Below are 25,761 nucleotides of genomic sequence, written 5' to 3'. Positions count from 1 at the left end.
GTTTTAACAAATTCCCTTAATTTCTGCTTATCTGGAAATGTCCTAATTTCACCATCATATTTGAGGGACAGTTTTGCTGGGTACCTAATTCTTGGTTGGAAATTTTTCTCTTTCTGGGTTTTCTATATACCATCCCATTGTCTTCTTGCCTGCATGGTTTCTGTCGAGAAATCTGACCTTAGTCTTAATGATTGCCCCTTGTAGGTAGCTTTTCATTTTTCCTGTGCTGCTCTCATGATTCTTTCTTTGTCTTTGTCTTTAGTTAGTTTGATGATGATATGTCTTGGTGATTTTCTTTTGGGGTCTACCCTGTTTGGGGTTCCTTCGACTTCCTGAATGGATATATTCTCATCTTTCATCATACCAGGAAAATTCTCTTCCAACAAATCTTTGACAGTTTTCTTTGTGGTTTTGTCTGTCTCTTCCTGTTCTGTAATTCTGATTAAGCATAAGTTATTCCTTTGATGGTATCCTTCATTTTGTTTTGCTCTCTTTTCTGATTTATCCCTTTCCAAAGAAGTATTCAGGTATTTGTCTTCAGTCTCCCTAATTCTGCCTTCCATTGATTCAATTCTGCTCTTTTGCCCATTCAATGTCTTATCTATTTCTGAAAATTTAGTATTAATCTTTTGGATTTCTATGTGTAGATTTTGTATCATTTCTAATTTCTCTCTTTTTTTTTTGTCATTTTGTTCTTGTATTGTCTTTTGAAATCGTTCTAGGGTTTTCTCTGTATTTTCCTTGATCTACCTCTCAATTCTTTGAAGATGCCTAAAAATAATTTTTTTGAATTCTTAACAAGGAGTTCCAATGCTGCGTCTTCCTCAGGGATGTGTTTTGGGTCTGTATCCTGGTCCCTTGTTGCTTCTGCTTTATCTTGCTTCTTTGTGTGGACTGTGATACTCTGTTGTCTCTGAGATGTTGTGATGTTTTTGTGTTTATATTTAATTGGTGATTGTATGTTGGAGTGACTTGCCTACGATTTTCATTTTCTTTGTTTTGTTTGGATGTTATCTACGCAAGCAGGGTATTGTGCTTCTATATTTGCTAGCTGACAACACTTAGACACTCACCACTTGTCTCCTTTCTTGTTGTCAGTCTCTCATACGTCCCTGCCAACCTTGGTAACCAAAGCCTATTCTTAGGTCCCTGGAATCCCAATGAGAATGATGTTACTTTAAAATCCAAAATGGTTGCCACTTGTAAAGATTCAAAATGGCTGTACCCTTGATCACTTTAAATATCCAGAATGGCTGCTGTGTGTAAATAATCAAAATGGCTACGCCCTCCAGACAGCGGAAAGTCAACAGCTCAGGTTGTCTCCCTCCTTGCTGTTTCCCTTCCTAGTCATAGGCCACCAGTGCAGTTGTCCCTGCAGCCCTTGGTGACTGGGGCTGATCTTTAGGTCAGTTCTCAGGTCCCAACACCACTTGGAAATACTCGAGCTGTTGATCCTGTCAGAGTAGCTGACAGTCCGCAGCTCTGACCGGCTCTGTACTCACTGTTTTCGTTCAGTGTCTTCCACTAGTTGGTGCCTAATCCACTTCTGTGTAATTCCTTTCAGAGCTCAGGGCTCCCAAGATTATCTTATGTATCTCTGTCAGTTGGTTTTTCTTTTCTTTGTTGAAGAGGGTCTGTGTCACTTGTCTGCCTATTCTTCCATTTTACCGGAAGTCTGTTATGACTTTTGACATCATAGATTTGTTTTGCTACAAGTGATATCATTTTTTAAAAGAATTTATTGTCACTCTTAATTGCATGTGCTTTCACATACTCTTTTCCCATCCCTAGAAATTCACTGTCAGTTTTTCTTTAAAGAGGCCAATCACCTCTGTTTTTTTCTCTCCAGATGAGTGTAAGTTTGGGAACATTACATAAACTTACTGCTCTGTACTAAATGCTTTCTCTTTGGCTCTTTAGTCTCAGTCACTGGGTAGAACTCTTCAAAACCAGTGATTTGTCTGTGTACGTTTGTCACACCAGAATAAAAGCACAGAGTGAAGTCTACCTAAGGGGTTTCATTTAATGCTAAGCTCCATGAATTAAAAATAGAGATAGAGTATAGAGAAAAATAGGGATAGAGAGGATAGGAAGGGTTCCCTGAAACGTTAAAGTGAGAAAGTCATGATTGTTTGCTGAGTTAGTGGTGGGATAGGATTGGGGCCATGTGAGTGAGCAGGAGACATCTGAGATTACTCTCCGATTTCTGTTTGGGTAACTGGGATAGATGGTGTCATTTATTAGCATTTGGACCATAGGAGTTAAGAGCAAATTTGCTTGAAGTTTTGTTTTGGGCATAGTGAATTTGAGGTGGGCCAATAGGGAGAAATGTGTGTTATGCAGATGGATGGATGAAGCCATGGAGATAGATCTGGACGAGTGAGCTGTGTGATGGATCTGTGGATCACTGGCACTTAGATTGTTGTTGATGCCAAAGACCTGACTGAGCTTGCCTTGGAAGAACGTATAGTTGAGAAGAGGGCCAAGGATGGACTCCCTGGGAGTGTGAAGGTTCTCAGGGGTTAGGAGGGATGCACAGAATCATGTGCAAGAGACAGGGAACCAGATATGGAGAGAGGATGGCGACGTTGTGGTTGCTGAAAGAAGAGAAGGGAGGAATGGATAATGTTGTCATGTACAAGTAGTCCCTGATTTATGATGGGGTTCTGTTCTGATGACCCTGTTATAACGTCATTCTGACGTAAGTCATATCTTTCTTTTTTTTTTCCTTTACAGTTTTCATTATTACTGGCTTTTATTATCAATATCTTTATAAATTCCATCTTCATTTGTTTTTGGGTGTTGGAGACACTGCATATAAAGATCTGTGAGTGAACCTCTGAGTATGATAACATCTGCAAATTACATGCTGCAACATTGTATGTAGCACATACTATTAATGATGAGATGTACACCCCCCCCCCCACTAAAAAAAATTAAAAAATAGACAGTTGTTAAGTGTGTTGTCGTGGTCATTAAATTTGTATGTCAGCTTGGCTGGGCCTGGTTGAGTGGCTGGACAGCTGGCTGTAGTATTCCCTATGAGGAGACTGGTAATCAACTCCATGGTGGGATCTACTGTGAGCAGCTGAGTAGCAGCCTCAGGGATGTGGTCTGCTTCCTGTATATAAGCAGAAGCCTTGGGGAACGATCTCTAGCTTATGGCACTCTTGAACCCTGCATGTAGCTGAGTTGTCGTTAACAGCTTGCCATGCTCTACCAACCTTGGGACTTGTAATGGACTTGAATTAACGGCCTGCTATGTGGGTTGGTAATATTGGGACTGTGCCTTATTACTTGTCAAACTTGGGCTTGTCAGCCTTAGCAGGCAGCAGCTGAGTCAAGAAAAGCCTCCAGCTTCAATGGGGCCGGGAGCAGGAGGCAGAGCTGAAGCCCAAGGTTGAGGGGCTTTCACCCAGCTCCCTAGAGCCTGGCACTTTGAACTCAGACTTAAAGCCTCCAAACTAAGAGAATAAACTCCTGTTTGTTCAAGCCATCCCATTTGTGGTATATTCTTGTCAGAGTGATACTATGTAACCAGAAGAATTACTGTAATTCTAATATGTTACAAGTTGTAGACTACCTGTACCGTGTTGTAGAAGTCTAGGGCAAAACAATTGACGAGTCAATTGGATTTGACAATTAGGAGATCATTGCTGAGAGGAGTTTCAAGAGCTTGGTGGGGACAGAATTCAGGATGGCAGGTAAAGAAATGGTATGTGATAGCTAGAGATGGAAGGGCAGAGGTTGTCAAATGTAGTGTAGCAGGAGGATTTTACTTTAATAGATACAGACATGAACAGGTTCATGTGCTGATGAGAAGGATTCAATTAAGAAAAGAGTGAAGTTGCTGGAGAGTGAAGTTGAGGGAGTGGGGGAAGAATGGGATACAGAGCGTAGGTGGAGGGATTAAACTTGGGTATTCGATGGATACTTTGAGAAAACATTTTGTAGGAGGGAGTGGTTGCTGGTAGGGTGGGAGTTGTGGCCAGTTGCTTGGTTTTCTCAAGTCTGGGGCAAAGATGTCGACTGAGTTTGTAAAGTCCACCAGGTTATTTTATATCCTGCTGTCTTGAGACTCAAGCTTTATAGTAAAGGATTTGCAGGACAGATGCCTGTCAGGGTCTTCATGTGTGTTGTTCATTGTCATGCATTGAATATGGAGCTTCAGGGAAACCACAAGGAGAAATCCTTGGACCATGATGGTCTGTGTGGCCTAGTGACCAGCACTGTGAAACAAAATCATTCTTAGTCCTATAGGGGTATCACTAAGAAATAGGAGAAATGTCACATGGCTAAAGGCATCCCATTTGTGGGATGAGGGAATAGTGAATGCTGTTTGCTTTACACCTGGTAAATTTGGATTCTTTTTCCCTTGCAGAGGAGGTGGCCAAGTTGGAGAAGCACTTGATGCTTCTCCGAAAAGAGTATGTTAAGCTGCAGAATAAACTGGCGGAGACAGAGAAGAGATGCACTCTTTTGGCTGCACGAGCCAACAAGGAAAGCAGCAGCGAGTCCTTCATCAGCCGCCTGCTGACAATTGTGGCAGACCTTTATGAGCAGGAGCAGTATAGGTGAGCACCTGGTTGGGAGCTGGTTGGGGAAACAAACCGTTTTGCTTTATTCTGGGCCCTATTGGCATCTTCTCCTGTTTTTTCCCAAATTTATTTCTGTCTGATCAGGATATTTGTCAGTATACCTTTTTTTTGTAGAATGTAAGATCCTTGAGGCAAGGATTTTTGTTTCTCTTGCTCATTGCTTATCCTCAGCAGAGTGTGGGAGTCATAATGATAGTATTGCTAATGCAGAGAGAATTATCTGTGACTTCTCTGTTCAGGTGGGAGAGGCCACTTTCTTTTGAGATAGCCAAAGAATGAATCTTGGAACTCATGGACAGTATGGCATGGTGATTGAGGCTCATGATGGTTGAGGCTTACTGATAGAAGCTCCAATAGCTGTATGATCTTGAACTTTATGACAGCCTCAAGTTCCTGATCTGTGAAATGGAGATAATAATAATAATACTTAGGGTTGTGTTGTGAGGATTAAATTAATGAATACATATAAGCCATTTAGAGCCTGGCACATAGTAAGTATTCAATTGTAACCTGCTGTTACTGAGTTTTAGGGTAGATGTTAAAGGCTGTGTAAGATTTAATAGGTAAAGACAGTGATATTGCTGCTAGGCAGAGTGGCTGAGAAAAGGCTTCAACATGAGAAAATGAAGAGGATTTAGAGAACAGGAGGTTACATGTCCATGCTAGGAGAGCAGTGGGAGAGGCAGGAAGGGAAGAAGGGATTGCATTAGGATGCTAAGGTGAGGAGTTTGAACTTGATCCTCTAGAAAATGAAGAACGGAGTTGTGGAACTCTCAGAATCAAAGTGGTGTTTTAGGAAGATTAACTGAGTAATATTATAGGTGAAACTGTAAAGAGAAGAGACAGCAGCTGTGTTTTTGTGGTAAGTAGCTCAGGTCAGAAATGATAAAGGCCTGAATTTAGATGGTGGCAGTGGATATGAAAAAGAAACAAGGATGTGAATATGCATATGAGGAAAGAGTTGGCTACCAGGGAGATGGATGATTGGACCAGATAAGACTTAGTACAATTTCAAAATAAGTTGTAATATTTAAAATAGATCTAATTCCAGGACTATCATCTGCCATCTTAATCATTTCTAAAAGGAAGAAAATTTTAATACAACCAAAATTTGAAAAAAAGCTATATACTCTGAATAAAAAAGAACAAAAACTCACTGCCGTCAAATTGATTTAACTCATAGCAACCCCTCTTTGAGTTTCTGCCAACTCGACGGCACATAACAACAACAACAACAACAACATCTTTACAGAAGTAGATTGCTCAGTCTTCCTTTTGAGGAGTGGCTGGTGGGTTTGAACTGCCAGGCTTCTGGTTAGCAGTGAAATACCTTAGGCACTACACCACCAGAGCTCACTCTGAATAAAGGTGAGTAAAATTTAGTTCAGTGTCTTTTTTCTCTCTTTTTCCATGGACAAGTAGATAACTGCAGACGCTCATTTTATTACCATAGGAAAAAATAATATCTTTGTCTCATAAGGATGTATTTTGTTGAAGAATTTAGGTAGTATATTTATGTGTATCTCAGTTACTGGAGTAACTGAAGAGTAGTTTTAAAAATTAAAATAATATTGTATTTTGGTAAAAATATACACAGTAAAACATGGTCCCATTCAACAGTTTCTACGCATAATACTCAGTGAACACGGGTTGCGTTCTTCATATCGTGCCAACATACTCATTTCTGTTCTAGTTATTTTACTCCCATTTACAGACTCACTGACCCCCAAGCTTTTCAATTATGCTTTAGAGTAACTATTTTCTGTTTGGTCTGAGAGAGGTAATTTTTAAAAAGAGTAAAATATTCAAGAGTAGGTGACATTTTTAACTTTTTGAGTTCAGCCGCTGTTTAGTTTAAAGGTGGCTTCAGAGGATAGTTTCACTTCAGGGTTTAAAGAGTATCTCAGGGCAATGTCACTGTTGTTCTTAAGTGCCATCAAGTCGTCTCCAACTCATAGTAACCCTGTACAGAAGAACAAAACAGTGCCTGGTTCTGTGGCAGCCTCATGATCCCTGCTCTACCTGAGCCCATTGTTGTAGCCATGTGACAATACATCTTGTTGAGGGCCCTCCCCTTTTTGGTTGACCCTCCACTTTACCAAGCTTGATTCTGCACCAACTCCACAACTCAAAAGCATCAACTCTTCTTTGGTCTTATTTATTCATTGTCCAGCTCTCACATGCATATGTTGTTGTTGTTGTTGTTTGCCATTGAGTCGGACCCGACTCATAGTGACCCCCTCTTGGGTTTCTGAGGCGGTATCACTACGGAAGTAGATTGCCCAGTCTTCCTTCTGAGGAGTGGCTGGTGGGTTTGAACCTCCAGCCTTCTGGTTAGCAGGCAAGTGCCTTAGGCACTATGCTTCTAGAGCTCCTACATGCATATGAGGTGATTGAAAATACCATGGCTTGGGTTAGGTACACCTTAGTTTACAAGGAGACATCTTTGCTCTTCAGCACTTGAAGGAGGTCTTTTGCAGCAGATTTGCCCAATGCAGTATGTTGTGTGATGTCTTGACTACTGCTTCAACTGGTGTTGATTGTAGAGCTAAGTAATATGAAGTCCTTGACAACTTCAGACTTTTCTCCATGTATTGCGAAGCTGCTTATTGGACCAGTTGTGAGGATTTTTGTTTTCTTAATGTTGAGGTGTAATCCATACTGCAGACTGTAGTCTTTAATCTTCATCAGTAAGTGCTTCAAGTCACCCTCACTTTGAGCAAGCAAAGTATTGCAGGTTGTTAATGAGTCTCCCTCCAATCCTGATGCCACATTGTTCATATAGTCCAGCTTCTCGGATTATTTACTCAGCATACAAACCCTCCCTTCTTGATTTTGAACTATGCAATATCCCCTTGTTCTCTTTGAACGACAGCCTCTTGATCTATGTACAGATTCCTCATGAGTACAATCAAGTGTTCTGGAATTCCCATTCTTCTTAATGTTATCCATAATTTGTTACGATCCACACAATCAAATGCTTTTGCATAGTTGTAAACATCTTTCTAGTATTCTTTGCTTTGAGCCAAGATCAATCTAACATCAGCTATGATATCCCTCATTCCACATCCTCTTCTGAATCCAGCTTGCATTTCTGGAAGCGCTCTATCAATAGACTGCTGCAACCATTTTTGAGTTATCTTCAGTAAGATTTTACTTGCATGTGATATGTGGTAGTTATGTTTTTATGTCAACTTGGCTGGGCCTGGTTGAGTGGATGGGGAGCTGGTGGTAGTTATTCCCCATGATGAGACTGGCAATCAAATCCATGGTGGGATCTAACACAAGCAGCTGAGTAGCTGCTTTAGGTATGTAGTCTGCTTCCCATATATAAGAAGCAGCTTTGGGAATGGTCTCTAGCCTATGGCACGCTTGGACCCTGAATGTAGCCGTGTCATTGTTCAGCAGCCTGCCATGCTCTGCCGACCTTGGGACTTACAATGAACTTAAATTAATGGCCTGCCAAGTGGTTTGGTAGCATCGGGACTGTGCCTTTTTATTTGTTGACCCTGGGCTTGTTATCCTCAGCAGCCAGTAGCTGCCTGAGTGAAGAGATGCCTCTAGCTTCAGTGGGCTGGGAGTAAGAGGCAAAGCTGGACCCCAAGGTTGAGGGGCTTTCATCCAGCCCCTAGAGCCTGGCACTCTGAACTTGGACTTTGAGCCTCCATATTGTGAGAGAATAAATTCCTGTTTGTTAAGGCCATCACATTTGTGGTATATTCTTGTCAGAGCAGCACTAGGTAACGAGAACATGATATCAATGATATTGTTCAATAATTTCCACATTCTGTGGGATCACCTTTCTTTGGAATGGGTACAGATATGGCTCTCTTCCAGTCAGTTGGCCAGGTAGCTGTCTTCCAAATCTCTTGGCATAGCTGAGTGAGTGCCCCAGCATGGTACCTGTCTGTTGAAACATCTCAGTGGGTATTCTGTCAATTCCTGGAGCCTTGTTCTTTGCCAATTCCTTCAATGCAGCTTTGAATTTTTCCTTTAATACCATTGGTTTTTGATCACATGCCACCTCCTGAAATGGATGAACATTGACCAGTTATTTTTGGTATAGTGACTCTGTGTATTCCTTCCATCTTGTTTCACCATTTCCTGCATCATTCAATATTTTGCCCATAGAGTCTTTCAGTATTGCAACTTGAGGCTTAAATTTTTTCCTCAGTTCTTTCAGCTTGAGAAATACTGAACATGTTCTTAGCTTTTGGTTTTCTAACTCCAGGTCTTTGTGCATTTCATTATAATTATGGGCTTTGTCATCTTCAGCTGCTCTTTGAAATCTGTTCAGCTCTTCTATTTTGTCATTTCTTTCATTTGCTTTAGCTACTCTCTGCTCAAGGGCAAGTCTCAGAGTCTCTTCTGACATGCATTTCTTGTCTTTTTAATAACCTCTTGCTTTCTTCGTGGATGATGTCATCCCCCAATTCCTCTGGTTTCTGGTCATTGGTGTGCATTGAATCAAATCCATTGTTTAGATGGTCTCTAAATTCAGGAGGGATATTATCAAAGTCATATTTTGGCTCTCGTGGACTCGTTTTAATTATTTTCAGCTTCAACTTGAACTTGCATATGAGCAGTTGATGGTCTTTTCCACAATCAGCCCCTGGCCTTTTTTTGGCTGAAGATATTGAACTCCTCCATTGCCTCTTGCCACTGATGTAGTCAGTTTGATTCCTGTGTATTCTGTCTGGTGAAGTCCATGTGTATAGGCATTATTTATGTTGTTGAAAAAGGTATTTGCAATGACTAAGTCTTTGGTCTTACAAAATTCTGTCATGTGATCTCCAGTATTATTTCTATCACCAAGGCCATATTTTCCAACTACCAGTAACTCTTCTTTGTTTCCAACTTTTGCATTCCAGTCACCAGTGATATCAGCACATCTTGATTGCGTGTTTGGTCAGTTTTAGAGTGCAGAAGTTGGTAGAAATCTTTAGTTTCCTCATCTTTGGCTTTGGTGGTTGGTGCATAGATTTGAGTAATAGTAGTATTAAAGAACTCGTCTTCCTTGGAGGCATATGGATATTATCCTATCATTGACAGCATTGTACTTTAGAACAGATCTTGAAACAGTCTTTGAGACAATGAATGCTACACCATTCCTCTTCAATTTGCCATTCCCAGCAGAGTAGATCATATCGTTGTCTGATTCAGAATGGCCAAAACCAGTCCATTTCAGCTGACTAATGCCTGGGATATTGATCTTTATGTGTTCCATTTCATTTTTGACAACTTTAGTTTTTCTAGATTCATACTTCGTACATTCCATGTTCCGATTATTAATGGATGTTTGCATCTGTTTGTACTCATTTTGAGTCATGCCACATCAGCCAATGGAGGCCCCAAAAGCTTTACTCCATCCATGTCATTAAGGTCATCTCTACTCTGATGATGCAGCTCTTCCCCAGTCATACTTTGAGTGCCTTCCAACCTGATGGGCTCATCTTATGACACTGTGTCAGACAGTGTTTCAAGGCTATTCATAAAGTTTTCCAATAATATATCAGACAGTGGTTCACTGCTATTCATAAGGTTTTCACTGGCCAGTTGTTAGAGAAGTGGAAGTCCTCTTCCTTCTTCTGAGTCTGTCTCAGTCTGGAAGCTCCACTGAAACCTGTGTACCATAGGTAACCCTGCTCACATGTTGTAACACTGGTAGCATAGCCTCCAGCCTCACAGCAACACATAAGCTGCCATGGGATGACAAACTGACAGATAAGTTTGCCTCCTTTATTTTCTAACCTCTCTGTGCCCACGTCTCCAGAGCCCAGCCTTAAATAAAGCTGCCTCCAAAGCTGAGACACGCAGCCCTTAGCCTGTGCGCCTGCCCTCTCCGGGAACCGGCCTTAATATAAAGCTGGCCCTAAAGCTGAGCCAAGCATCCCCGAGCCCGTGCCTCTCAGGGCAATAGGCTCAGGGATTCCTCCAGCCTAAGTGGGTCCAGTAAGTTTGGACTCTTCAAGAATCTGAACTTTTGTTTAACAGTTTTCCCCCTTTCTGTCATGATCCATCTATTGTGACCCCAACCAGAACATTCGGTAGTGGTAGCCAAGCACCATCTAGTTCTGGTCTCAAGGTGAAGGAGGCTATAATTCACTGAGACAATTAGTCCTGCAGTCCAGTTCCTTTTCTAAGTTTTGGGTTTCCTTCTTTTGCTCTGGGAGCTCTGGTAGCATAGTGCCTAAGGCATTTGACTGCTAACTAGAAGGCTAGTGGTTCGAACCCACCAACCACTCCTTGGAAGGAAGATTGGGCAATCTACTTCTGTAGTGATACTGCGTTGGAAGCCCAAGGAGGGGTCACTATGAGTTGGGTCCGACTCAACGGCAATGACTGTGGTTTGGTTTGATTCTTTTGCTCCAGAGGAATGAGGACTGTTAGTTTGTCTTAGATAGCTGCTCATATGCTTTTAAGACCCCATACACAACCCACCAAACTAGGAGGTGGAACATAAACTTTAAGAATTATGTTATGCCAATTGACTAGATTAACCCATGAGACCATGCCTCTAAGCCTTCAAACCAAGAAAACTAATCCCATGAGTTGACTGTGTGTTAGTAGTATCAGCATCTGTAGCCCCTTGTACTTTATTTTGTTAATTATTATTTTTTGTTGTTATTGTTGCAAAATTATATATAACATTTGTTGTTGTGTGCCGTCGAGTTGATGCCGACTCATAGTGACCCTATATGATAAGGTAGAATTGTCCCATAGGGATTCCCAGGCTGTGATCTTCATGGGTGCAGAATGCCAAGTCTTTTCTGTCCCGAGTTCCAACCACTGATCTCTCAGTTGGCAGCTGAGCGTTTAACCATTGTGTCACCGGAGGTGCTTATATATAACATAGCATCTGCCAGTTTATCCTTTTTCTTGTGTACAACTTAGTGGCATTAGTTACATTTGTCAAGCTATACAAACTTTACCCACATGCAGTGCCACTTTCCCATCACCATAAACAAAAAGTAACTACTACCTAGAGAATGATTCCCTCATTCCCCTCGCCCCTTCCCCTGGTAACCACCAATGAACACTGGTCTCTGTATTAACTTTAGGAGACCTGATGGTACACTATAATCTGAGTACTCTGTGCAGACTTGTTAGATTTTCTATTGTGAATTTAAAAAAAATATTGTTAGAAGTTACTAATGAAATTCATATGTTTATTTCCCTTTGGTATGTCAGGCTACAAAAAAATAGGAAAAAAAAAAAATTGACCTGACATTTCTAAATAGTGGTAGGAATTTCAGAGAACCATTGCTCTTATAGGGAGCTCTAGTGGTGTACTGGTTAAGGTATTTGCCCGCTAACCAAAAGGTCAGTGCTTCGAACCTATTAGCCACTCCACAGAAGAAAGATGAAGCAGTCTGCTTCTGTAAAGATACATAGCCTTGGTGTAATCGGAATTCTAGAACAAGAAGAAACAAATAAAACCACAGAGAAAATTGTCCAAGATTTGTTGGAAGAGAATTTTCCTGGTATGATGAAAGATGAGAATATATCCATTCAGGGCATCCAACGAACCCCAAACAGGATAGACCCAAAAAGAAAATCATCCAGACATATTATCATCATACTTACCAAAACCAAAGACAAAGAATCATGAGAGCAGCATGGGAAAAACAAAAAGTTACCTACAAGGGGCACCCCATAAGACTGAGCTCGGATTTCTTGACAGAAACCATGCAGGCAAGAAGACAATGGGATGGTATATATAAAACCCTGAAAGAGAAAAATTTCCAACCAAGATTTAGGTAACCCAGCAAAATTGTCTCTCAAATATGACGGTGACATTTCTAGATAAGCTGAAATTAAGGGAATTTGTTAAAACCAGACCAACCTTACAAGACATGATAAAGGGAGTCCTTTGGACAGTGAAGCACCAACAGCCAACAACAACTGACCATTAACACACATGACAATATCACCCAGAAACCAACCCACCTATGGCAGTATCCAAAGTCAATAAACCTACAAGATTGTAAACAGGGAACCAGAGACATCAATTGACAAATGAGGACAACTTCACACCAAAAAGAGGGAAAAAACTGTGTCATTACAGAACTTCTAGATGGTAGGGAAGTCAAGACAACTACAAGATAGAGGAGACTGTTCTAAACTTGGGAAGAAAACTATAAATCACAGGGTGACCTCAAAGAAAAATGATAAACCTTCACATCAAAAAAGAAGACCAGCATAAATATTTAGCAAATATTAGAACAATAGCAGTGAGGGAAGTGATAACATGATTCATAAACAAAATGAGCTCAGCATAAAAAATTATATGAAACAGAGAAACCGACACCACAAAAAAGCACATGACAAAAATGACAGCAACAAATTCATATTTGCTGATAATTACATATCTGGCAAGGGACTTATCTTTAAGATTTATAGTGGAAGACTGGATGACTAAACTATGATACATACACATAATGGAATGCTATTCAGCACTAAAGAATAATGTAGAGTCTGCAAAACACTGCATAATATGGATGAACTTAGAGGACATTATTCTGAGTGAAATAAGTCAATCACAGAAGGACAAATACAGTATTAGTTCGTTATTGTGGAGGGTCAAGGAAAGGTTTGTATATGGAAGGAAACTTTCTTTGTTGGTTGCCAGGGGTGGAAGGGGAGGGAAGGGAACACTGCAAAAAAAAGAAAAAAAAAATGTATGTCACTTTAGTTTTGTGTATTTCACTGTACATAAATTACATTTCAATAAAATGCTTTTTTAAAAAAATACATAGCCTTGGAAACCCAGTGGGTGTTAGTATTGGACAGAATCAACTCAATGGCAGTGAGTTTGATTTTTGAGTTTGTTCCTTTTACAGTTTTATGACTAAAAGTCAGACTGGTAGTTAAAGCAGTAGAAGACACTGAAAATCCATTAAAGTTATTAGAATGTAGTGCCTTATAAGTAAATTTAGAGTTTTAAAATTGTACTTTATAAATAGCCAGCTTCCTATTTCCTATTTTCATTAGAAATAGTAAATAAATACTGTGTTAGACTGGGTTCTCTAGAGAAACAAAACCAGTAAAGCTTATATATATATATATATGTATATATAGAGAAATTTATCTTAGGAAAATGTCTCACAGTTATAGAAGCTGGCAGGTCCAAAGTTCCTGGATCAAACGTCAAGCTGGAGGCTTTTCCCAACTCTCGCAACTGCAGGGGCTGTGGAGCTCAAGGCTGGCAGGCAGTACATCGGCTGTTGACTCCAACAAATGACAAATCCAAGATCTCCAGGCTGAATGGTGGGCTGTTCACTTACGGACAGTTGTGGGCAGCACCACAGAATCTCGATCCACGGAAGAATGTCTCTTTTCCCAGAATGTCCTTGGATATACTAGAAGCAGGCCACACCCCTAAGGAAACTCCCTTTCAACAGATTGCCTGGTCAAACATAATCATCTGATCCCATCATGGGAATAATCACATCACAACAGCTTAAACCACACAGAATTGTGGTCCAGCCAAGTTGACACACAGCCCCAACTATCACAAATATGCTATCACTCTGTGATCTGGCATAATTAGTTGCAGCTTAGCCTTAATAGAATTAAAATTGTTGATACTTTTATGTGATTATAAAGTAGGTGCTAGACAGGGCTTTCGTATGGCAAAATGTGTCAGGATTATATAAATCAATATTCTATTTGGATCTTCTTTTAAATGAATGGGTTAATTTGTGTAATGCTTTTTGTATATTTAGTTTCTAAAGGTTTTTCAACCTAATAAATAATTTTAAAGGAAAACATAAAAAGTTGAAAATCATAAATACAAGCAGGATGATAAAAATTAAACTGTTTTCAGCTAGTTTGTTTGCTGCCAGAGCATCCATATGGCACATGCTATTGTCAGCCCAGTGGGTCATCTGGAAGTTGTTGTTAACCATCCAGATGCTTTCCTCTTTTAGCATTTGGTGGTTCAGGATTAAACATAAACATCTATCAAGGAAGCCCTTTTCATATAATGGTATGTCAGATATGGAAACATGATATTTTTGGGGAAAAAAATTCTCCCCTCCTCATCACTTTATAAATGTTGAAAAAAAAGTGACCAATATTAAGTCTAAATGTTTCTGGTGGAGTCCAGATATTGGGTTTCATATTCTTGACTGCTTTGTCAAAACTGATTTGTTGGTAGTTTTTCTGGTTAATTTACTTTAGCATTAATATGGACTATAGCTGCACTGTAGCCTCAGAGTTCTTGTTAGTCTTTAAGCTGCACATTTTTCTGTCTCCTGTGATTTATTCTGCATGAAACCTTTTCTAGTTTGTATATGAATATTAATTCTACTTAACTTGTAGTTCACGACCATAAGGATCTCATTAGGGGATACCTTTGGCAACAGAGCATCACATGTGAACTAAAGCTAGAAGTTAGACATAGCACACTTGTCTAGCAACATATTATAAAATGTGACCCATCAGAATTCACTCCTGGTTTATAGAAATAATTTTTCTGTAAATTGTATTCTTGTACAGATACATGTTGATTACTCAATACCCTTATACTTATTGTAACTATATGTAGTTATGTTGGCGTTTCTCTTTCTATATCTCTGGGTATTTTTCTCCATCAGTGACCTGAAGATAAAGGTTGGGGGCAGGCACATCAGTGCTCACAAGTTTGTCCTGGCAGCCCGCAGTGACAGCTGGAGTCTGGCCAACTTGTCTTCCACGCAGGAGCTGGACCTATCAGGTGAGTCTCCGGCCTGTCAGGGACTCAAAATCGCCAGTCAGGAACTCTTAGCAGAAGGTTATAGTATCTTATTTTGTAATACTCATAATGTAATGAAAGTAAAATAGTATTAATTGATATTGCCCATGAACTAGTTAAGTGATAAATGAGCCAGTACATTGTACTTTAGTGGTTGCTTCTGTTTAGTACCTGGTTAATTAAAAACCAGTAAATATTTGAATATCTATATGTTCTTATAATTTATAAAATGTGAGTATCCAGAAGCTCTTTTCATATAAATACTTTTCCTAGTTTACAAGAATTGATTCAAAAGTAATATGAAAGGATGACTATCAGTTGTCTTCAGAATTTGAATAGGTGCATTCAGCTAGTAATTGCTGTTACTTAATTGTTTTATGCCACATTATGTTACTTAGAATTTGGGTAAGTACAGTAGTAAGTGGACTCAAAAACATCACTTATTAAAACTTGACTTTAAACTCAAATTTTCATTTACAATTTACCTAAGTGCTTTTTTTTTAAAAAAAGAAATGTTTATTGTGATTTGGGTGAAAGTTTACAGAGCAAATTCACTTTCCATACAGCAGTTCACATAGACTTTGTCTCATGACATTGACTACAATTTACCACAATGCAATAGCTCCTCTCCCACTTCTTCCCAATAGTTACCTCTTCCCTGTGTCCATCCCTCCATGCTTTCATGCCCCCTGAACTGTCTCCCTGTGCATATACAGTCCTTCTTTCTCCCATGATTGTTCTCTCCAAGGAGTCTATCTATCTCAGGTACATGTTCAGCTCATATGCCTGTCTTTTGTTTGGCTGGAAGCCACAGGTATGGGTTCAATTCCAGACCTGAAGGGTAGCTAGGGGCCATAGTCTCAGTGGTTCCACCAGGCTCTATCAGACCAGCAAACCTGGTCCCCCCTTTTTTTTTCCCAAATCATTTTGTGTTTTGTTCCACATTGTTCTGCCTCTCTATCCAGGATCTCCTACATAGATCCCCCTCTGAGTGTTTGACAGTGGTAGCCAGGCACCATCTAGTTCTTCTGGTCTCATAGTCATATAGGTTGCAGATGTCGCATGTACCAGTCGCTTGGACTAATTGTTTCCACGAATCTTTGGTTTTCCTCATTTTTATATTACTAACAAGTTGTCAATCCCCTTGATGGGCCACAAACACCATATATTTGCATAGTTCCACCCAGTAATCTGGTGAGAGTCAGAAAGGCCATGGGTAGAAGAATCATACCAAATAATTCACTGTATCACACCAATCAGAGATCTTAGGATCCCCTGACATAAGAGCTTATGGTGCAAGTCAGTCAGGTTTCCTGGAATGTGTTCTGGGCCCTGTGAAGGTATTCCAAAGAGCAGAAAGCATCTTTCCTTTCTCCTTTTCAGTCTTTTAGGAAAGCTATGCACTGAAGCACTGCGTGGGGAGGTTGCCCTGTGCCATGGAAAGAGCATAGACTTCCAGAGACTGTGCTGAGCTACCCCTAAGGTGTTAGAACCAAGTCGCAGGACATTGTAGATAATTCAGATTTTGAAGAGAAACACAGCATTACTTGATATCTGCTGGAAATTCGTGAAGTATTAGCTCAGACTTGTTCAGTTCCCATGTTAGATTATGCTATGTTCCTTTTGATGGCATCCATGGTAATTTTAAAAGATGCCCACATATTTGATGCTCTCTCTTCAGAGGTGGAGCCAAATGCCTCTCCTCTTAAGCATAGACTTAATGACTTGCTTGCCACTAATGAAAAGAATGTGACAGAAGTAACAACTTGTTACTTCAGAAATAGGATCATAAAAGGCATTGTGGTGTCCTTCTTGCTCTCCTTGCTCTCACTTGTGGATTGCTTAGTTTGTGGGAAGTTAGCTGCCGCGTCGTGAGAACACACAAACAGCCTTAGTGCCCTCCTGCCAACACCCATATGAGTAAGCCATCTTGGGAGAGTACCTTCCAGTTAAGCCTTCCAATGACTCCTGCCCTGGCCAACAACCTGACTACAGTCTCACAAGAGACACTGAACCAGAACCACCCAGCCAAACTGCTTCCAGATCCTCAGAAACTGTGTGATACAACAAATGTGTCTATTTTGAGCTAAGTTTTAGGGTAATGTGTTACATTGCAGTTGATAACTAACACAATGTCATATCTTTACAAAGCTGGGTTTTTGGCAGTCAGTGTGATTAGAGGCAAATACCATGTGAATATTGGTATGTAACAGGATATGAGGGTCCCAGTGTTGGGCCTGATTCCAAGATTTGGGGGTTTGTGTAATACCTCACAGGCACACATCCATTAGTAAATGCTTGTGTTTATTTAAGAATGAAGTAATATTTTTAATTTACATTTTTTTTTTTTCCAAGTGGCTATTAAATTGTTAGGATATAAGTACCTAGTAAGTTGTTTGAACTTAACCTACTTAAACAGAACTGTTAGGTGTTCTTTTTGGCCTAAGGAGCATGCTGTGAAAAATTTTCTGAGATTCTAAGGGTGGCATAGGAACTCTAGTGGCATAGTGGGTAAGGTATTTGGCCGCTAACCAAAAGGTTGTCAGTTCAAACCCACCAGCTCCCCCATGGGAGGAAGATGAAGCAGTTTGCTTCATAAAGATTTACAGCTTTGGAAACCCCTATGGGGGTTGCTATGAATTAGAATCAACTTGATGACAGTGGGCTTTTTTTTTTTGGTTAAGGGCTTCATGAACAGAAAGTTTGGTAATCTTCAGTGTAGGCCTTGAACTCTGCTACTCATTCACGGTTCAGATCCTCGATGTGCCACTCACTAGCTTTGTAAATGGAGAGAGCAAGTGAATTAGCCTATCTGAATCTCAGCTTCTCTAGAGAGAAGAATGCCTCATAAGGTTATTAGCATATTTAAGTAGTAGGCCAGAGTAGTGCTGCTCAAACTGTAAAGTGTGTATGAGTCCAAAAGATAATAGACAACAGAAGCAAATATTGTTATAAACACAATGCTGCATTACCAGTAACAACAAACACTAGTCTATGGGTAAATGTGTAGACAGGTGAGATCAGGTGTGGGTAGGTGAACAGGAATATACTTAAGACCATAGAATATATCTTGCTGATGATGTTCTTACATGTGTGTTTGTGTTGAAAAATATCCACGTACATTATAGAAGTAACAGGACAAGATTGGAGTAGCTTCTCAGTGACAGCCAAGCACTTTAAGGGAGTGAATTACCAGACCAGGCCTGTGGGCTTAGGACCATGGTCTCAGAGGATATTAAGCTCAGTTGGAACAACATAGTACATAAAAATCTTGTTCTATATCCTACTTTGGTGAGAAGCGACTGGGGTCTTAAAAGCTTTCGAGTGGCCATCTAAGATGTAACTATTGCTCTTCCCTTTTCTGGAGCAAAGAAGAGAGAAGAAAATCAAGGTCATATGGAAACAATTAGTCCAAGGGTGTGATGGACCATGAGAACCTCAGCCTTCATGACCCTGACACTAGAAGAACTAGATGGTGCCTGGCTACCAATGCCAACCACTTGGAAAGGGATCATAATTGGAAATCCTGAATAGGGTGGGAGGAAAAATGTGGAATAAAATTCAGATGACCAGAATTACTGGTCGAATAGAGACTGGTGGAACCCCCAAGGCTATGGTCCTGGGTTATCCTTCAGAACTGGAACTGGGCTTACTTCCATGAATTAGCTCTCAGCCGAATAGTAGAAAGGCCTGCAAGCAGAACACTTACGCCAGGGAGATGCACCCTTAGGTCAAGCAACCGTGAGACATCAAAGGGCAGCATTTGCATAGAGGGACAGCTGGACAGACAGCATTGCATAGATAAGAGTGACACAGGGAAGGGGCAGTTACAGTTACTGGTTATTATTGGGCTTGTAACTGGGGCTCTGAAATCAAATGTGCATGAACTGTTGAGAGTAAAATGAATCTGCTTTGTACATTTGTACCCAAATCACAATAAAAAATTAAAAAGTAAATATCACAATAAAAAAATAAAGTACATGTGAATCACCTGGGCATCTTATTAAAATTCAGATTCTAATTTGGGAGAGTGGAGGTAGGGCTGAACTTTTTTTAATTTTCCCCATGGGTCGATGCATTCTTTTTTTTTGCAGTGTTCCCTCCCCTCCCACCCTTGGCAACCAACGAAGAAAGTTTCTTTCCATATATAAACCTTTCCTTGACTTTTCATAATAATGAAATCATACTATATTTGTCCGTCTGTGATTGACTTATTTCACTGAGCCTAATGTCCTCTAGGTTCATCCGTGTTATGCAGTGTTTTGCAGATTCTACATTATTCTTTAGTGTTGCATAGAGTTCCATTGTGTATGTACCATAGTTTCGTTACCCATTCTTCTGTTGATGGGCACGTAGGTGGTTTCCATCTTTTTGCTATTGTAAATAGTGCTGCGATGAACATGGGTGTGCATATTATATGTTCCTGTCCTGGCTCTGACCTCTCTAGGATATATACCTAGTAATGGGATTGCTGGGTCAAATGGTATCTCCAATTCCAGCTGAGAATCACCATACTGCTTTCCACAGCGCTTGTATCACTTCACAGTCCCACCAACAGTGTATGACAGTCCCAGTCTGTCCACATCCCCATCAACATTTGTTATTCTCTGCCTCATTGAACCTTGCCATCAGTGGTGGGGTGAGATGGTATCTCATTGTTGTTTGGATTTGCATCTCTCTGATGGCCAGTGATTGTGAGCATCTCTTCATGTATTTGCTGGCTGCCTGAATATCCTCCTTGGTGAAGTGTCTATTCATGTCTGCTGCCCATTTTTCAATTAGATTGTTAATCCCTTTGCTGTTGAGGCATTGGAGTTTTCTATAAATCTTAGAGATAAGTCCCTTGCCAGATATGTAATTATTGACAAGTGTGAATTTGTTGCTTTCATTTTGTTATTTGTTTTTTCATGGTGTTGATTTCTTTGTTCCATATAAGTTTTTGTGCTCAGGTCATTCTGTTTATGAATCGTGTTATCACTTCCTTCATTTCTATTGTTTTAGTATTTGCTAAATATTCATGATGGTCCTCTTTTTCATTTTGATGTGAAGGTTTATCATTTTTCTTTGAGGTTACCCTGTGATTTATAGTTTTCTTCCCAAGTTTAGAACAGTCCATTCTATCTTGTAGTTGTCTTGACTTCCCTACCATTTAGATGTTCTGTAACTACACAATTTTTTCCCTCATTTTGGTTTGTAGTTGTTCTCATTTGTCAGTTGATGTCTCTGGTTCCCTGTTTACAATCTGTAGGATTATTTGCTTTGGATACTTCTATAACTGGGTTGGTTTCTGGATTATGTAGTCGTGTGTTAATGGTCACTTATTGTTTGCTGTTGTTGGTTGGTCCAGTTTTAACAAATTCCCTTAAATTCATCTTATCTGAAAATGTCCTAATTTCACCATCATATCTGAGGGACAGTTTTGCTGGGTATATAATTCTTGGCTGGAAATTTTTCTCTTTCAGGGCTTTATATATACCATCCCATTGTCTTCTCGCCTGCATGGTTTCTGCCAAGAAATCTGAGCTTAGTCTTATTGGTTGCCACTTGTAGATAACTATTTGTTTTTCCCGTGCTGCTTTCAGCATTCTTTCTTTGTCTTTTATTTTGGTGAGTTTGATGATGATATGTTTTGATGATTTTCTTTTGGGGTCTACCCTGTTTGGGGTTTGTTGAACTTCTTGAATGGATATATTCTCATCTTTCATCATACCAGGGAAATTCTCTTCCAATAAATCTTCAACAGTTTTTTTTCTGTGGTTTCATTTGTTTCTTCCTGTTCTGGAATTCTGATTACATGTAGGTTATTCCTTTTGGTGGTATCGCACATGAACCTTAGGTTTTCTTCATTTTGTTTTGATCTTTTTTCTGATTGATCCCTTTCCAAAGAAGTTTTGAGTATTGAGGAGTATTGCCTTCAATCTCACTAATTCTGTCCTCCATTGTTTGAGTTCTACTCCTTTGCCCATTCAATGTGTTATCTGTTTCTGAAGATTTAGTGTTAACCTTCTGGATTTCTGTGTGTAGATTTTGTATCATGTCTAATTTTTCATTTGTTGTGTCATTTTGTTCTTGTATTGTCTTTCGTAATTGTTCTAGGGTCTTCTCTGTGTTTTCCTCAATTTTGTCAGTGTTTTCCTTGATCTCTCTCTCAGTCAGTTGAAGGTACCTAAATATAATTCTTTTGAATTCCTTATAAGAGAGTTCCAATGCTGCATCTTCCTCAGGGATGTATTTTGGGTCTGTATCCTGGTCCCTTATTTCTTCCGCTTTATCTTGCTTCTTTGTGTGGACTGTGATGCTCTGTTGTCTCCAAGGCATTGTGATGTTTTTGTGTTTGTATTTAATTGGTATTTGTGTGTTGGAGTGCCTTGCCCACCATTTTTGTTTTCTTTCTATGTTATCTACATAACCAGGGTACTGTGCTGTGCTCCTGTATTTGCTAGTTGGCATCACTTACATACTCACCACCTGTATCCTTTTCTGTTGTCAGCCTACCATATGTCCCTGCCGTTCTTGGCAAACGGAGGCTATTCTTAGGTCTCTGGAATCCAAATGAGAATGTTGTCGCATTATATCCAAAATGGCCGAGCAGCAGCATTTTTAACAAGCTTCTAATTGAAGCTTATACTGCTGGTCTATGGACTATACCTTGAGTAATAAGGAGCTAAAAAGTTGGTTCTGAAGTTTGGCTGCAATTAGAATCATGTAGGGAGTTTTAAAACATACTTATGCCTGAGCCCCATCCCCGGAGATTCTGATTTAATTGATCTGGTCCCAGTATCAGGATTTTAAAATTCTTAACCTAGGTAGCAGTCTTCTGCAAATTGTTGATCAGAGCAGGGTAGAAATAGTAGTTACAGAGGATGATCTTAGTGACCATGTAGCTTTATATTACAAGGAGAGTTGTGCAATTCTGGGACCTGCAATAAGATGGCTCTCACAGTTGAACACAGACTAAGTTTTGTTTTTAGGTTCAAAGTGTGAATGACAAAGGAAAAAGAAAGGAGTTGGTCAGTGGAGAAAGGAATAAGGGGAAGAAAAATTGTTTGAAAATTTTATTTTAAAATAGTTTGTTTCTTATTACCAAGAGTCTTGGTTACCTAATGCTGCTCTGACAGGAATATATACCACAAATGGGATGGCTTTAACAAACAGGAGTTTATTGTCTTACAGTTGGAGGCTTTAAGTCTGAGTTCAAAGTGCCAGGCTGTAGGGACTGGGTGAAAACCCCTCAGCCTTGGGCTTCAGGTCTGCCTTCTCCTCCTGGCCCACTGAAGCTGAAGGCTTTCCTTCACTCAGATAGCTGCTGGCTGTGCTGCTTAGGCTGACAAACCCAAGGTGGACAGATAAAAAGGCATAGTCCCAATATCGCCAAACAACATGGCAGGCCATTGATTCAAGTCCATTGAAAGTCCCAAAATCAGCAGAGCATGGCAGGCTGCTGAGCAATGACCCAATTACATGCAGGGTTCAAGTGTGCCATAAACTGGAGAGCATTCCCAAAGCTGCTTCTTACATATGGGAAGCAGACCACATCCCGAAAGCAGCTACTCAGCTGCTTGTGGTGGATCCCATTGTGGATTATTATAAGGAATAATTACCAGTCTCATTATAGGGAATAACTTCCACCAGCTACCCAGCCACTCAACCAGGCCCAGCCACGTTAGCACATGCCCTTAACTACCATACCCAATAATGTTCTTTGTACAGGATACTGATAAGAAAAAGGAAACATTAAACAGTGAGAGCTTCTGAAGTGCCCTCCCAGCCAGTTGGAGATTATTTCCAGGACAGGAGACTCAACACATTCCCTTGTTGTTACTGTTAGGTGCCACTGAGTTGGTTCTAATTCATAGTGACCCTTTGTTCAACAGAACACTGCCTGGTCCTTTGCCAGCCTCACAGTTGTTGCTGTGCTTGAGCCCATCCTTGCAGCCACTGTGTCAGTCACCTCATTAAGGATCTTCTCCTTTTTTGCTGACCCTTTGCTGAGCATCACACCTTTCTCCAAGAACTGGTCCCTCCTAAGAACGTGAACAAAGTGTGAGAGACAAAGTATGGCCATTCTTGCTTCTAAAGCGCATTCTGGCTGTGTTTCTTCCAAGACAGATTTGCTCATCCCTCTGACAGTCTATGATATTCAGTAGTCTTCACTAACACTACAATTCAAAGGCATCAACTTTTCTTCAGTCTTCCTTACTCATTTTCCAGCATTCAAGTGCATATGAGGCTATTGAAAATACCATGGCTTGGGTCAAGTGCACCTTAGTCTTCAGTGTGATATTTTTGGTTTTAAACACTTTAAAGAAGTCTTTTGCTGCAGATTTGCCCAGTACAATAAGATGTCTGATTTCTCTACTACTGCTTCCATGGGTGTGACTATGGAACCAGGTAAAATGAAATCTCTGACAACTTCGATCTTTTCTCCAATTATCATCATGTTGCTTATTGGTCCAGTTGTGAGGACTTTTGTTTTATCTGTGTTGAGGTGTAATCCATACTGAAGGCTGTACTCTTTGATCTTCATCAAGTGCTTGCTTTCAACAAGTAAGGATGTGTCATCTGCATATCACAGGTTGTTAATCCTGATGCCACATTCTTCTTTATATAGTCCAGTTTCTCAGATCATTTGCTCAGCATACAGATTGAATAAGTATGATGAAAGGCTACAACTCTGATGCACACTGTTCCTGATATTAAACCATGCAGTATCCCCTTTTCTGTTCAAATGACTGCTTCTTGGTCTATGTACAGGTTCCTCATAAGTGTTCTAGAATTACCATTCTTCTCAGTATTATCCATAATTTGTTATGATCCACACAGTTGAATGCCTTTGCATTGTCAATAAAACATAGGTAAACTTCTTAGTCTGTCTTAGTCTGGAAGCTCTGCTGAAATCTGTCCACCATGGGTGACCCTGCTGGTATATGAAATACCAGTGGGATAGTTTTCAGCGTCACAGCAACACATAAGCCACCATAATATGATGAACTGATAGACCAGTCGTGGTGCATTCTCTTAGAGCTTTGAAAAGAGCTATATCTATCTGTGGCTGTATCCCCTTACTGAGTCCTGTTGTTGGTTTTGTGTTTTTATCTCTCCAATCTTTAGTTAGACTTGCTATGTTTGTCTATTTGTTGATTTATTCCAGACTTGGTTTGGGTTTATTAAATGTTCTTATGTTTTTTATTTATTTTTTTTGTTAGCCAATTCAATAATTTCTTTTTTGCTTTTACAGTTTTGAATTTTTCTTTGGAATACCTTTGGCTTAATTTTTTTTTTGAGTTGTATGATTATTAGTTTACCTTTGTCTCATTTTTTAATAACTCTAAAACTATGACTTCTTTCATAGTATGACTCTGGCTGCATCTAAAATATTTAGATCAGTAATATTTTCATTGTAATTAATTTTTAAATTGTTATAATAATAACATCTACTATGTGATACCGTTCTGAGTGCTTTATATACATTGACTAATTTATCTTTAGAACAATACTTTGTTTATTCCCATTTTATAGATGAGGCAACTATAAAGCATAACAATATTAAATAACTTGCTCAAAGTCACACACCTAGTAATTGTTAAAACTGGGGTTTGAACCCAGGCCATTTGGTTACAGTATCTATGCCAGTAACCACAGTGCAGTGGTGCCTCTCACTTATATTGTTTTGTCCCAACTTTATAATGGAAATATAGTAACAGTCTACATAAAAAGGATACAATTTGATTAGTTTTGACATATGAATACATCTGTGAAACCATCACCACAATCAACATAACAAATATTTCCATCTCCCCAAGTTTCCTCATGTCTCTTTGTAATCCATCCCTTTTTACATCCATATTCTCAGGCAAACAGGGATCTTTTTCTGCCACTATAGAGTAGTTTGTATGTTCTAGACTTTTATAGAAATGGAATTATAAAGCATATGGTTCCTTTGGTGTGGCTTCTTTCACTTAGCATAAGTATTTTGAAATTCATCCAAAATCTTAATGTGCGGTAGTGTGTGTGTATGTATACATACATATATGTTGTGTTGTTGTTATGTGCCATCGGGTCAGACTCGACTCATAGCGACCCCTCCTTGGGTTTCCGAGGCAGTATCACTATGGAAGTAGAGTGCCCTATCTTCCTTCCGAGGAGTGGCTGGTAGGTTTCAACCGTCAGCCTTCAGGTTAGCAGTCAAGTGCCTTAAGCACTGTGCTACCAGAGCTCCTCTCTCTCTCTGTATATATATATATATATATGTATGTATGTATGTGTGTATGTATGTGTGTATGTATGTATGTGTGTATATATATATATATATATATATACATATATATATATACATACACACATACACACACATACACATAAAGCAAACTCACTGCTCTCAAGTTGGATCTGAGTCATAGTGACACCTCCTTGGGTTTCTGAGGT

General features: G+C 39.8%; 1 protein-coding gene across 1 annotated transcript in view; it reads left to right on the top strand.

Moving 5' to 3' along the window:
* The window catches only part of ANKFY1 (ankyrin repeat and FYVE domain containing 1), a 119,838-nt gene that overhangs the window by 25,038 nt on the left and 69,039 nt on the right, over positions 1-25,761 (top strand). Inside the window, exons 2-3 of the mRNA XM_042780493.1 lie at positions 4,382-4,574; positions 15,200-15,318. Of these exons, the coding sequence (XP_042636427.1) occupies positions 4,382-4,574; positions 15,200-15,318 (312 nt within the window). The remainder of the gene's footprint in view (positions 1-4,381; positions 4,575-15,199; positions 15,319-25,761) is intronic.

The sequence above is a fragment of the Orycteropus afer genome, unplaced genomic scaffold, assembly GCF_000298275.1.
Source record: "Orycteropus afer afer isolate SDZICR_OR568_19922 unplaced genomic scaffold, OryAfe1.0 scaffold00042, whole genome shotgun sequence".
Taxonomy (NCBI): domain Eukaryota; kingdom Metazoa; phylum Chordata; class Mammalia; order Tubulidentata; family Orycteropodidae; genus Orycteropus; species Orycteropus afer.
Note: the sequence above shows the minus strand (reverse complement) of the source record. Positions and strands in the feature narration are given on the sequence as shown.